This window comes from Prinia subflava, chromosome 6, assembly GCF_021018805.1.
Source record: "Prinia subflava isolate CZ2003 ecotype Zambia chromosome 6, Cam_Psub_1.2, whole genome shotgun sequence".
NCBI classification, from domain to species: domain Eukaryota; kingdom Metazoa; phylum Chordata; class Aves; order Passeriformes; family Cisticolidae; genus Prinia; species Prinia subflava.
Window position 1 is genome coordinate 12,951,916 of NC_086252.1, and position 14,477 is coordinate 12,966,392.

At 45.7% G+C, this 14,477-nt stretch overlaps 1 protein-coding gene across 3 annotated transcripts in view; it reads left to right on the forward strand.

Moving 5' to 3' along the window:
- Window positions 1-365: 365 nt before the first annotated feature.
- The window catches only part of PLEKHM3 (pleckstrin homology domain containing M3), a 110,936-nt gene continuing 96,824 nt past the window's right edge, over window positions 366-14,477 (forward strand). Inside the window, exons 1-3 of one of the 3 annotated variants that reach the window (XM_063400310.1) lie at window positions 366-477; window positions 618-698; window positions 8,980-9,826. In XM_063400310.1, coding sequence (XP_063256380.1) covers window positions 9,172-9,826 — 655 coding nt within the window. In that variant the 5' untranslated portion in view covers window positions 366-477; window positions 618-698; window positions 8,980-9,171. Of the gene's footprint in view, window positions 478-617; window positions 699-979; window positions 1,115-1,550; window positions 1,678-8,979; window positions 9,827-14,477 lie in introns of those variants that run through there. The other 2 variants (XM_063400309.1, XM_063400311.1) reach the window with 2 other exon arrangements.

A 14,477-nucleotide genomic window follows, 5' to 3' on the forward strand; every position in this document is an offset into this window, starting at 1 on the left:
GAAGCCATTCATCTTTGGGAGCAGGACTTGGAATGTATGGTGGTCTAGTAATATGTTATTTTTGAAGGCCAAGATTAATCACTTTTCAGAGAGATTAGCTGGTATTTTGTGTGCCAAAGGCTCTCATTTATCCTTTCTGTCACTGAAGTGAGATAACCCATACAAATACTATTTTGTTAATTGCCAGTTGCATTTTGCAGTATACACTAAAGGGTTGATGTATGAGGAGATGAAAAACTACTGGTGGAAGCTGACCTAACACCTGCCTTGTGCTGTGGATTGTGAATCTGCTTCATGGATTCAATTCAGCACCACATTTGTGGTTCCACTTCCGCACTAACCCGATCTCAGCTGCTCAGCACAGCACCAGTGACTCCCCTGTGGCACAGCCAGTGAGCCAGCACCGCGCCCGTGAGCTTAGAGCTGTGCAGGGTGCTAGTGAGAGGTGGCCTGTGTACACCAGACGTCAAAATTCAGGTGCGTCCCTGATCCGGACATGGCTATTTCTTGCTGTGAGGTTATTTTTACAGGACCAGTATTGACAGGTGGGTTGCCATGCTACCTGAAACAAGCAATCTGTAATTGTCTTGTAACTCTTTGTTTTCCTTGGGTAACAGGTTCTGCTGGAGATCCTTCTGCTGCCCTGTGGCGATACGGATTCACGCAGCACGCTGCTCCCTGCAGCCTTCCCCCCTTAGGTAAGCGAGCTCACACTAGGGACTGTTAAAACCCGGTTAGGACTTTGCCTTTCCCATCTGTCCTGAAGTCAAGTGCCAGCTCCCTGAGAATCTCGACTGCTTTAAACTTGGAAAGGTGCAACTTTCCCCGTGATGTTTATCCAGGAGAACCAGTGGTTTTTCTAGCGCCGTGTTTTTAAGGGAAGGAGGCTGGCGGGCTGGCGGGACGGGCGGCGGCCGCCGCTCCGCGGGCTGGCGCAGGGCGGGCGCGGCGGCTGTGGCGGCAGTGGCGGCAGGAACCTTGGTGCGGCGGAGCCGTTTCCCGCGGCGGCCGGGACGGCTTTGCGGCGGGACGCGGCGGCAGGAGGGGCCGCAGGCGCCGGGCAGGGCCAGCGCGGCCCCTCCCGGAGCAGGGGCACGGCGCGGCCCGGGCGCAGGTAAAGACATCCTCCCTTCGGTCCGCGGGCGGGGCGGGGCCGGAGGGGCTGCGAGGTTCCCCGGCCCCTTCGGGGCGGGCGGCCGGGCCGGGCTTCCCGCAGCCTTCGCCGCGCTGCCTGCCCGCCCGAGCGTACGGGGCTGTGGGCGAGGGCCCGGGCGCGGCCGCGTTTGCATTTATAGCACAAACACGCCTGTAGTCCTGTGCTCGTCTGGAAGGACATGTTCCCCTCTGCATGAAAAGGCCCCGCGCTTTCGTTTTCCCCACCCGGCTCACGGTCTCAGCAGGAATTTGGGCGCTCCTCGAGTCCGACTCCAGTATGTGCAGGCACAGGGTGCTGACGTCCCTCTCTATTTTAGTAGCCCAGAGTGTGACATAATGTCGTGGTTTTCTTACCTTGCTGTAAAATCGATTCTTTTAAGGAGCAGGCACCCAGACACAGCCAGTGGAGTTACACCTTCTGGAACCAAATAGGCCCGACAAGAGAGTGTGTTGTATGGGAATGAATGTGTGCTAGCTGGAGTGGCAGCAGAAATGCTGGGGTCACTGGCAGTGCCAGGCGAGGTAAGGGAAGAAACTTGAGTGTACCTTTGTGTAGGGCATCATGACTCGCTCCTGATCTGTTCTGCAAATATGCACAAATGGCCCTCATCCCGCAAAGCTTTACAGACAAATCTGACTTTCAGCACTGCATACCCTACTAACTGACTACAAAAAGGTCACAGTAAGAATAAGAAAGCGTCTAAATCTTAGTTGGTCCAATGCCCATACACTTTAAGGAATAGAAATTTTCATCTTGCCATTTTTATGTCTTGTTTATTCAAAAGTAATGAATGAAATTTGGGACTTAAATCAGAAATCTAAAATGTGAAACAGAGCTCTGTACAGTGGAATGAAAGTTCTTATCAGTCTGTAGTAGCTAAATACAATGTTCCTGCAGGACCTTATCAGACTGAAGTCAAGTTATTGTTGGCATTTCAATATCATCAGATACCTTGAGGTTTCTACAGGGCTTCTGCTAAGATTTTCTGTAGTGAAGATGTAGTTCAGTTTGAACAGAGCAAGCACTTGAGCTGGGTAGTCACACAACTATGTAGAGGTGCCTGTGGTTACAGCCATCCCACGGGGTCAGCTGTTGTGGCAGGGCTGCCAGGACCTGAACATTTGGGCTGCTGTGGTAGGTTGCTGAACTTCAGCATTATTTGGATCCTTGCTTCTTTTCCTTCTCCCGCCAATTTATGTGACAAAGCACTGTGGTCCTGGCTGTTTGAAAAACAAGAGAAGAGTTTAGTTTGAGGTCTGAGATGAGATAGTGATTAAGTGCTGCGTTTCGCTCAATGTCAGTATCCAACCACTAACAGTGTTGGGAAATCCAAGTCTCACTGTAGAGTGGCTTGTACTGTCCCAGCTGATCCTTTGGGTACCACAGCTGGAGAGAGGAGTTAGCTCCAGCTGCAGATCAGGGCTGCTCAGAAAGCTGTACAGTACAGATTTGGATGTCAAGTGTGTTTTCTTACAGCTGTGCTGGGATCTCAGGGAAGAAATGGTCTCCTGTGTTCTTGTGGGAGATGGTGTATTTCTTATCTTCTTTTGGGCCTCAGGGGCAATGCAAGCTGTTGTTCCCAGCTGTGCTTTTGACTTCTTTTTACAGCTTAACAAGGGCAAATTAAAAATGTCTTAATTTCTCAACTTCAAAAAAAAAGTCAAGGATTTAAGGACTGTCTCTCCTCTTCAGCCTAGTCCTAGAAAATGTGGAATGAGGAGATACTTATAAAATTTCAGTTTGCATTAAGTAGAAACGCTTATTTTTTTAAAAGAGAAGTTTTATTTCACCTGGCATATACAAAGTTGCAGGACATCCTAGCAGGAGTCAAGTTGCCCCATAGAGGCAGATACAATTAGAAGTATTAGACTGAGTCATGTTTGTTGTTTCCTGCTTGTCTGGTTCAATCATGTTTCCTCTTGTACTGGAGGAGTTTGTATCACCCCTCTTGGATACCCTGTTCCCTGACAATTTCTGTACTCTGTACTGAGTTCAGCAGGTGACAGGCTGTTCTGTGGTGTCTGTGTGCCTGGCAGAACAGACGGTGTTCTTGTGGACAAGGACAGCATGTAAAATCCAAGTTATACAACTTTAAACAAAACTGGAATATAAGCACAGAATATAAGCACTGGAATATAAGCACCCTTGGGTTGTTATTTGAGGCTACAGGTGTGTTTAAGACCGCAGATCCATGTCTTGGGCCATGTCACTGCACTGCTTTGTTCTTTTTGTCCCTGTGGATTTTGTGAGGTCAGGCAGGCACCAGGCAGCGTGCAGAGGGGGAGGTCTGGATTTGAGCCAGATGTGCCCACGTGCTGATGGGTTTGGCTGGTTACAGCCTGGGCTGTGTGTCACCACCAGCTGCTCCGCTGCAGTCAGTCTGCTTGGCTTTTTGTTCCTTTCCTTGTTCAAGTCCTTCATCCTTCATCCCAGACCAGCTGCTGCGATTTTAAATGGTTACTCATCCCCGGGAAGTGACACAGCCCTTCATTGCTTGGTGGTGCTCCCCAGCCAGGAGGGATGTGTGTCAGATGGCTGCAAGGCAAACAGTCAGCGATAAAGATCTTGGGAGAGCTGTCCAGCAGTCATTTTGTGGAAAAGAAACCCTCCTGGTGGTCTGTCTTCCTCCACTCCTGAGTGCTGCTCAGCCTCCAGCCCCGCTTTGTTCTAGTGTGGGCTCTTGTGCTCTTTGCAGCTTAGTGTTCCTTGTGTTTTAATCACTGTTTCCAAATCACAGTTAAAACTGAAGATAATGTATACTGTAAGCACTGTTTATTGTGCATTGCTGTGCTCATCACTGGATGAGCTGCTCTGGAGCTGTGATGTGTTAGTTCTCCACACGGTGAGGATGCCTGGGGACCTTGTTATCAGTTGCCTCTCCAAGATGAGTGTGACAGGCAAGCCGGAGTGCAGCCTTCAGCTGCTGCTCAGAGAACTGCCCACTGCACTTTCTGGGGTTCATAACCACACTCGGAGGGGAAGTGTCTTGAACCAGGGCTCTGGCAGGGCTCTTCAGCTCCTTACGCAAGCACTTTGTGCCAGTGATATGCAGAACTCCATAGGCAGTGGTAAAAGTGTGACAGCCATCTGTGCATCCTTGTTCTCTCTTCTGTCCACTCGGGTGTGCCCACCTGACAAATACTGCTCAACTTCTTAACTCTTAGGTAGCACCTAAGTCATCAGCTTCATAGCTTTTTCCAGGGATTCTGCACAGCAGACCCTGGTTTTCAAGGACTATTTTGACATAAGTGTGTTCTGTTTAGATTCAGGGCAATACTTGTCAGATGTGACCTACAGAGCAGGTCAGAAATCCTTGTAGCAGCAAAACCTGTGGGTTGTGCTTGTTTGAGGTACCACTGGAAGGCATTCAGGCCACAGTCTGAGGTTGTTCAGAGTGCCAGGTAGAAAAGCTCAGTAGGTCCTTAGCTGTGCCAGCCCCAGTGGATTGTATTCAATGAGACTGTGCATCCACCTCTTCTGCAGATGACCTGTAGTTCAGACCAGGTTTGTCTGAACACCACATAGCCCATAAACTAGACTGTAGTGCTCCAGGCCTACAGCATAACAGAAATAAAAGTCCCTACGCTGCATGAATTTGCTCAGCTACCCAATTGTTACCTAACTGAAAGAATCTCTCTGTTTTTCTTCTTCGTGGAGTTTCAGCCCACAGTTGTAATGCAATGTGAGATAAGCAGAGCTGGTTCCCACAGAAGATTCCTGTGTGTTGAGAAGGGGATAAGGCAAGCTCCCCAGTGCCTGAGGCACCCCTGCTCTCTATTTGTTTGCAGGTAGCTTGTAAAACTCCTCTTGTGCTCTTGAGATAAAATTCTCAGAAACCCAAATCTTTGCCAGGAATTTGAGCCCAAGAGTCATTAAGAATCAATGAGACTTGAGAGACTTTTAATATTACCTGTCTTTTGCTACCTTTTACTGACTGAGAGCTCCTGTAATTTATGCATTTCCTCATGAATATCATTGATAGTTCCTTTCTATTTCTCTCTCCAAATACCAGAGGAAAGGGGAAGTCTCTGTTTATCTGTTGTGTATCACTTGTGTTAAGTATCTCTATTATCTGGAATGGAGGTAGGAAGTCCTCTGAGCATGAAAACAAAAAAGATAGCTTATTGAGTTGTGTGAGGTCTCCCATTCTTTCTTTCTGCTTTTCTCCTCTGCTTCACAGGATTTTCCGTGCTTTTTAAACTTTGCCATGCAGTGGTTGGCAAAGTGCATATTTTCCATGACATGTGAGGATCCAGAAAACGTTATCTGGAAGTTAAATGATCTGTCCAGTGTATATTCCTTGGCATTTGTCATTCATGATTTTTCTCTGCTGTCAGACTGTGCTGTCACCCAAGGTAAATCCATGTGGCTTCTCCAAGGGAGGTAATCTTTACTAAGCTGAACTTCCGTGTCTCGTGCGCTATGACCAGTAATCCTTGCTGTTTACCTCAGCCATGTGAGTGATGGGGCCTCTATAAACTTGTGATAGTAAAGGCTACTCATGTTGTAAGTGCCCATTAATTATCTGACTGCTGCATGCTCATGCTGGGCAGATATACAGAATACTGTTTTTCAGCTGCTGCAATCCCTGTGTCCAGCAGTTTTTGCTGAGTACAGTGCAGCATGTTTCTTCATCCTTTTTTCACTGAGACTAGTTCCCAGGGGCCTGGATGAGCTCAAATCCAAGCTTATAGCTGCCCATAGCTTCATCAGTCTGAGATGGTTTGGGCTGATGCTTCTTTGTTCCTCTCATATTCACTGCCTTAGACTGAATGTCTTTGGAAAATTTAATGTTTATTTTAATGTAAAATGTAAAATTTGTTTAATGTAAAATTTAGCATTTCAAGAAACAGTACATAAAACAAAACATTTTATATAACTTAAAAGGAGTGTAACTTATCCCATTATTTGCCTATTTTTACCTTTCCCATGAAGTAATTTTCACTCTTTTCCCTCCTGGAGGAGATTCTGATGAAACTGTTTACTGCCGTGTCAGAGTTTGGCACCAAATCCATGCAGACATCTGAATTAAATTTTTGTGGAGTGCCACTGTTAGAAAGTGCCTAATTGCATTTATGGAGGATATGTAACTGCAGGATCCCAGTGCTAGTGGGAATTGCTGGCGCAACTCCTTTGGTGGTATAGGAAAGGATGATGCCCTGCCTCCACTGATGTCACCTTTCACATCTTTATTGAGCAGGCCAAACAGACTAGTTGGGAAGGTATGAATGCTGCAGTTTGTGAACCATGTGATGCAGGGGCCTGTCATCTTCTCATGACCCTGTGATTCAGCATCCTACTGGATATGATGAGGTCAGTTTGTAGTTTGGCATCACCACACTTGGCTGGGTGGTACTGGACAGCTCCAGTCTCCCAGGATCCAGAGAAACGTTCAGCTGCTTGAAGCCTCCAGCATGTAAAAATGGACTTGTTAAACGTAAGTGTCAGTTTTTATCCCTTGCTTTCCACCTTTCCTAGTGACTGTTTAAAATAAAGAACAGACCAGCATTGTATCTGCTGTCACTAGAATGCTGCAGTGTCAAAGCCCTTCTGAAGTGATTGCTGCCCCAGTTGTGTGAGGGAGCGCAAGGCTGCATTCTCTGCCAGCCAGTCCCCATGAGGCAGCATCTTTGAATGGACCAGGCTGGAGCCTTCACTGCAGGCCTGTGGTTGTGCTGGTGCTAGTTTTGTTCAAGTGAATGCCTCTCGCAGTTTGCAACTTCAGAATACCATTCTTGCTGTAAAAATATGCCACAGAAGGATGTAGAGTAAGTGGACAGGTTGCACCACATTATGTCCCTTAGGCTGTTCCTTGAGCTCCCAGGCTCTGTGGTACCAGGGAGCAGAACACTGTTCTGGGGCTGCTGGCAGGAGTGAGCTTCAGGAGTAACCTCCATGCTGCATTAAGCTAACAGTGCAGATGTGCCCAGGATGACTTAATTTCCCACTGCTGTCAACTGGCACAGTTGCACAGCTTTGTGAAGAGTCTGCTCCCATACTGTTCTGATTTGAATTAACTCCAGGTCTGATTTGTTCAGCCCTCTGGTTGTGGTTTTGTCTCTAGGTTCACATAATTGAAGCTGATCCTACCCTTCTTCACTTTGAGACTAGCAGTGAATCCTGGTAAAGAGCTAAGGGGAGAAAGATCTCAGTGTGAAGGCTTGATGTTCCAGAGTTGTGTATGTGATTGGTTGTTGCTTTTGAAAGTTATTTAGTTGGAATATCTTTGTGGACATCACAGTCTGAACTGCAGATCTGCTAGGAGGGAGGGTGAGCTGCTGCTTTGGAGCACAACTGTGTCATGGCTGGCTACAACTGGAGCAGGTGTGGGAGGAAGCCACTGGGGGATTGCGGAGGAGATTGATTTGTGCTACAGAATTCTGTGCCCTCTTCTTGGGGGTTTGCCTTCCTCTATCCCTCTGGCTTGCTGTAGTAAAGGGTGCCTATTTAAGCAGCTTTCCTAATAGAAATTAGGCTAATAGACTGTTATGGATTTACAAAAACCCAGCACCTCAAATAGAAGTATTGTCTGTTTTTGATGCTGTTTAATAGATGTTTTTTCCTGCTAAGTGTAAATCTTCATGGGTCCTGGTAGCACTTCAGCAGCATTTACAAGCTAATAAGCTGCTAATTATCAGCCCAGCCCAGCTAATTAGTTTTGTTAAGAGTGTATTCATCTGGGCAGAGCTCTGAGCTAATGCAGCTTTGCTCCTTCTAGGACTTGAGCTAATGTGTTCAAAACTCTGACTTTAAGCTGTTCTGCATGTCCAGGCTCTAGGTCCTGTGATTTGTCTCAGGAGACTTGAGGGCTGTTCTCCTGCCAGTACAAATGCCCAGTCTCCAGGTCCCAAGAACTCGCAGACATTTGACAGGTTACCCTGATTTAAACTACCTACCATGCATTTCCCTTTAGCACAGCAGCACTGTGGTTGGAGCTGCAAGACTGAGAAGTCAGACAGCAGCAGACTTGGTGTGGCAGGAGTCAGCAATGGGACACCCCTCTACTGCACCATAGGGAATAGAAATTCCCCTTTCTTCCCCCTCACAGGTGTAAGCTCAGGTGATCAGTACAGATCTCAATAGTTCTAGCTTTATAGCTCCTTACTGGTCTTATGTTTTGCCCAGTTAGTCAACAGTTTGGTAGTAAAGATCTGCACATTTGCGACAGTGGATATGGTATATGGTGTATTTTGTTTTGGTGGTAGGATGCATTGTCTGTGGGGCTTAGGTTGCTGCATGGTTTCACTTAGGTTCACAGTGATATTCTAGAAAGAAACTGTGCAATGCTCTGCAGCAGCCTGGTAGCATTGATTTATTTGGCAAACGTCACAGTTTGGTTCATGCAGACAGGTAGGCAAAGTAGCCCTGTAAAACTCATGTTGGTCTCCATAAAGTTGTGAGTTCAAGCAATCTTGGACAAAAAGGCAAACTGTGTGAGTCTGGCTGGCCTATTTTATGACCCTGTAGTTGATCAACTTTTTTCTTAGAGGCCCAAGGGAAACTCTATGAAGCATTCCTTAGGTGGCTACCTCTCAATGTAGCTTTCTAAAGCTTGGTTAACACATGGTATCACTTTGGTTTCCTGTCATCTGATGCCCCATCCTGCTCTCTGCAGTTTTCAGTTCAAAAAGTGATTATACATGGAGTTCATATGGAGTGAAGAACAGAAACCACAAAGGGTTTCTCCATACACAACAATATTGGTGCCAATTGAAGGAAAAAGTTAAATGAAGGGGATTATGACTATGGAAGGAGTGATGTGATTAAACATATTTACCTGGGAATAGACTCTTACTGATGTAATGTTTTGCTTTTCCTTACAGGTACTCTTCATCGCTATGAGCTTGTTTCATACAGGGACCATAGCCCACATAGTCAGATCTTCCCTCTGAGGACAAATTGAGTTAGTTACTTCCTACCACTATGGGTTGGGCCTGGTGACTGTGTTTGCTCATCACATCTGAGTTAATGGTGTGCCGAGGACAGATGTGAGGCGGCACTTTAGCTCCATATTGATGTGGTATCTTAAGGCATTGCGGCGCCTTGAGCCCACAGCAGCACAGGACATGGAGGCTCTTGAAGTGGATGATATTAGCCCTGCCTTGGAAGTGACTGAAGACTTTTTCAATAGTTTTGATACTAAGCTTGAAAAGATTGTGCAGCCCTCTGAGGTGTATGGTGTGCAGGAGGTCCCTGAACTGGTTGGGCATGAGGTATTTGATCAGATAACAGAGAGCAGGAACCTGAGGAATGTCGCCTCCTTAGCCAAAAACAGCCTCATCTGGGATCACTGCAAAAATGGCCTCTTGGAAACCAAAGCTCAGACAGCGTTCCCTGCCAAAGACCAACGCATGGTGCAGAGGGGAACAGCTGCTGACAACCTTGCTTGGGCAGGGGAAGGGGAGACCACGGCTTTTAACATCTTCAAGATCTGCCAGCGGCGGAGAGATCGGCCTCGCTCGGTGAATGACATCCTGGTGCAGAGTGAGGAAGCCCCCATGTTCAAACCAGGTCACAACAGATCACGCTCTGATATCAGCCATGTAAACTGGAGAGTGGTCTTCACAGGCACCTCCCTGCAGCAGGCACCTGCACCTGGTCAGGACAATAACTGCGCTCTGCTTTCCTACCTGGCATTAACCAAGGGAGAGGACATCCAAGGAAACACAGGTTTGTGCTGGTGCTTTGTTTATGTTTGTATGAGGAGTTTCCCATTTAGTTTTAATATTTGTCTTGAAAGAGGAGCTACATACTAAAAAACACAAAAACCCACTCAAAACCCCATGAGATTACTCTTAAAAGAATAGAAATCAGTATGGCTCTTTTGTCTTTGATGTGGCTCTGTGTGTTTGCCTGCCTAAGGATCATTTTTTAAACCTACCTTGATTTCTGTTCTTTTTATGGTTTAAATAACTAAACTTGTTTTACTTTTTGCTTCTATCTTATTCAGTTTGACTCAGGAAAAAATAATTTATTTGCTGTATATCTCTGATCATTTCCTTGAATGATTTTCCCAAACTCAAAAAAAGCTTTGAATGCTAAAGCTGTTTGGGAGAATGGCAAATCCAAACAAAACCAGTTTTCATAAAATGAAAGAGCGGCCATTAAAAAGAGGGCGTACAGAGCTTTACTGTAAGGCCCGAGATCTCTGCTCTGTTTCTTTAAATAATGCTGACTCTTCAGTCCATAAACAATTAATAGAAACTAAAGCACTCAATTTGTCAATATTAACCTACAAACGTGTAGGTTATTGTGTTATATTGTGACATAGTTCCTGTATCCCACAGAAGGGTGTTCGTGGTTGACAAAGGCAAGTGCACCTGCTGTTATTTTTATTTAGAGAGATATACTGCTTCTTGTAGAGTGGGGTCTCTGCTCTATATCTTTTCTGTGGAAAGGATGCAGAACAGAAATGCACTCACAAGTCTGGAGACAGAGCTCTTCGTTTTCATCAGCTGTATCATGGGCATCTCCTGGGTTTGACTTGATGTGTAACAACTTCATATGCCCACAGAAACTCCATTAAAATGTAGCCACTGAAGATCTGTACATGTCCCTGGTAGGGTTCTGATCTGTGATTTCTGTGGTATGAAATTCCCATGGACCCACTTCTCGAGGTTTTCAGTGCTTGCTGTGTGCCCTCCAAGAGCCTTTCTGTATGGAATGTTGGAAGGCAAGGGTGCCTTCTTTGAGGAAAGAGAGCTTCTGTGCTCTGAAAACATGCTTTTTTAACCAGTTTCTTTTAGCTGTCCTGTTCAGCTGCTGTGCAGGTTTTACAAGGTAGCCATGCTATTTCTTCCTTCTGTGTTTATGAGAGGGCCTCACAAAGAGTTTGCTCTTGCTACTGTGAGCTGAGCTGAAAAGAGAAGCGCAAAAGCAAGAAAGTAGGTTTTGCAGACATGTATCTGTGCTAATTATTCTCCAGAAAAGACTGAAGAACGTATTTGGAGGTTGGATAAAACCTGCTGCAGTTGTCGGAGGGATCATAGTGGCTGCATCTTTAGGAGACATCCCTTTTCAGCATTTTAATCCAAACCTTCAGCAACTCCTGTCAGTCCTCAGTGCTGTAAAGGACTTCCCTCTGGAGCCTGCAGAGGTCTCCCAGTCCTCCAAAGCTGTCCCAGTTACTGCATAGATGAACTCTTCACTATTTTTTTTTTCTTACCGTCATACTGTGGGCTTATCTGTTCTTGCTGCTTGCTCTTTTTGTAGAATCATAGAATCATTTAGGTTGGAAAAAACCTTAAAGATTATCTACTCCAGCTGTTAACCCAGCACTGCCAATTCTGCCACTAAATTGTAATACAAACAAAATGACACTGAATCCTTGCCATGTGCTGAGAAAGAAAAGGACCTGAACAGCTTTTGGAGCAGTATTTAGGCCTGCTGGTAAAAGAGGTCATGTGCTAGAAATAAACGCTGTTTGTGCTATGGGGCACAAGTGGGAAGCAGAGCTATCAAAGACAGAAGTAGTAAGCAAATTCAAGGTAGGCTCTTGTATTTCTGGGCATGTGACCTGGCAGACAAAGAGAGAATACTGCTTCTGTAGTATGCAGTGAAGCTTGCTTAGATTCTTAAAACACAGTGTTTCAAACATGGCACAGCTTGATGGTCATGTGGATGTTGTTCAAACATTGCCACTCCTGACAGTGTGGGTGCTACAGTACTTTTTCCAGGCAGCTGTTTTGTTTGCCTGCTGTGCTTGTGAGCTTGGGGGACTCTAGAGCTGTCACTGTTGTTGAGCACACTGACAAACTGAAAGATATATGACTGCAGGCTCAGGTGGGAAAACAGGTGGGAAGAAAAGACTGTATTTTTAAGGAGGAAGATACTGGACACTGTGGATCCGAGGCACAGTTTGTCCCTGATCTAGCAAATCCTGCCAAGAAGATGACTAGCCCAACCCAATTTGAGAGCATTTTAAGTCCCAAAGGTGTTTTGTAAAAATCCGAGAGGAAAACTACTGACAAAAACTCTGTAACTTACACTTATCACTTACTAAGCATTAGAGAATTCAGAGGAGTGCTCCCTCAAGATGCAAACTCCTCACAAACTAGGCATCTCTGCTTCTGCTCTTTTCCAAGTTACTTGGCATGACTGTTGTCAGAAATGCTTCAGTGCTGGGAAACAGAGTAAGCTTTCCTGCCATGCCAGCTGAGATGCAAGTACAGTCAGCTGTTCGGAGTGTGTATCCTCTGGACATGCTGATACAACCTTTGGTCTCTCTCTCCAGGGGTGCAGGTTGCACCAGCTGCCCCGTGTGTGGTGGGTGGTAGGTGGGTGCTAGGCTGTCCTGGTTTCAATTCTGTGTGCAGAGTTCCAGCTGGGACGAGTGGACAGTTCTCAAGAGGGAGGAGAGATCCTGAGGAAGATATTACCCAGCTGCTGATTCTCTCTTTGTTTTCCACTGCCTTCTTCCACCTCTTTCCTTGAAATTATAACTCCAAATGGCTCAGATGTGGGCCATTTACTGTGATTATTTCATTTTTTTACTCTTCTTCAATTTACTCTGCCTGTCTCCATAAGGAGGAAAAGAGATGCAGTTTCTGTTTGGAAGGTGGATAAAGAGATGGTACCATTTGTTCTCTGAGTAAAAAGGTATTATCTGGTATAGTGCATGTGGAGGAGATCAGGAGCAGAGCTGTGAGATGTGTGTGTATGTGCAGTATATGATTCAACCTGTCTCTGCCAGCATCTATTGCCCTGACCTAAACAATACGAGGCATTTGAATGTTAATCAAGGTGGCGGCTGGTTCTGTCCCAATTTGAGCGAGAGCCATTGGAGCCAATTTCACAGAGCCTGAAGGGAAGGAGTGGGGTGAAGGAGGGAGCGGGGGTGCCTCTGTGAAAGACAGGGAGAGATAGCCTTTCTCTAACTCAACAAAAGACAAGCAAACCTGCGTGCAGATGAAGGAGGGGTGGCTGGGGGAAGGTTATGAGTTGTCTTATTATAGAGAAGCTTGAACGGTCATCTGTACTTGATGGAAGCGAGAGAGATTGCAGTTGGAGCTGCAGAAGCGCTGCCTCCCTGATTGGATTAATAGAAAGGGAAGATGACTCTAGAATGGCTGTCCATTATCTACACTACAAAGGGATTAGTGTGGGTTTCAGAGAAATTAATGGCTTTTGAGTTAGTGCAGAAATACTAATGAATGTCAGGGCCAGAGATGAACGGTGAACAAAATTGGTTCTCTTTTAGTGCATCCATGTTTGTGCACATCTATCCATCTGGGCTATCAAGGAGTGCTTTTTCTCCACCATTTTGGGTTATAGATTAGGCTTTCAGTTTTCATATTTAGCTGAAATACTCTTGAGTAGATTGTTGATATGCTAGGTATAGTTATACTGACCTTTTTAGACCTAGTGCCAAAATAGCAATTTTTAAAATTGTTGTTATGGTTTTAGTCATATCTCCAGGAAATCTCTGTAGATGGAGTACTTTGAGCATGGTGTTAAAAGCAGGCTCCATTCTGAGTATGTGGATGAATGGGGAAGCTGAGCTGTCAAGGTGAAACCTAAGTGCCTCCTTTTTGTTAGGGGGGCTGAAAGGTAGCATTCTTCCCCCATTTTTAACCCCCCTGAGATCTCATAACAACATTAAGTATATCAAACAATAAATTTTCATGTATGTTGTTTAAGTTTAACTGGAGCTTGTCTACTTAATCCTTATAAATCCTTTAAAGTTGGTCTTTGCTGAAGAGCTGGCAAAAGCTTTTACACTGCTGCTATTCTGCTTCTCTCTCATACCCATAGAAGAATTAGCTGCAGGAATACTTCCAGTCAAAGGCAGGAGCATCTTCTTGGAATGAAGGTTACAGCCCAAGGTTGCCCCAGTTGGTATCAGAAGCCCCTGGACAGTAACTAAGTTCCTTGAATACTCAAGAGTCCCTGGCTCTCCTTGTGCTCTGGGAGGACAGACAGACTCACCCCTTAGCCAGCAGTGGTGAGAGCTGTTTGGCCAACAATCTTGGCTGTATTAGCTGGGAAGCCCAGTACTGATGGGGATGTAGTTTCTATAGAGGCCTGGTTTTGTTTCCAAGCTTTATCCACTCTAGATGTTTCTGTTCTCTTAGCTCTGTGTTGCAGACATCCTCGGTATACTCAGAGACGATGTCTAAAGCTTGTTAGAGTGTGGCCTGTTAACATGAGTGTAACTGGTTAAGCTGAGCTGCTGAAAATGTTTTATGCCTCCAGCTATCCCTGTTTCAAAGGCTGTCAGCCCCAGGGTAGAAATCTGGAGTAGACCAGCTCTTGTATTGCTGTGGTCTGTAATGCTTGTGTTAAGGTCAATTGATGCCGATTTTGTTGTGACCTCATTATG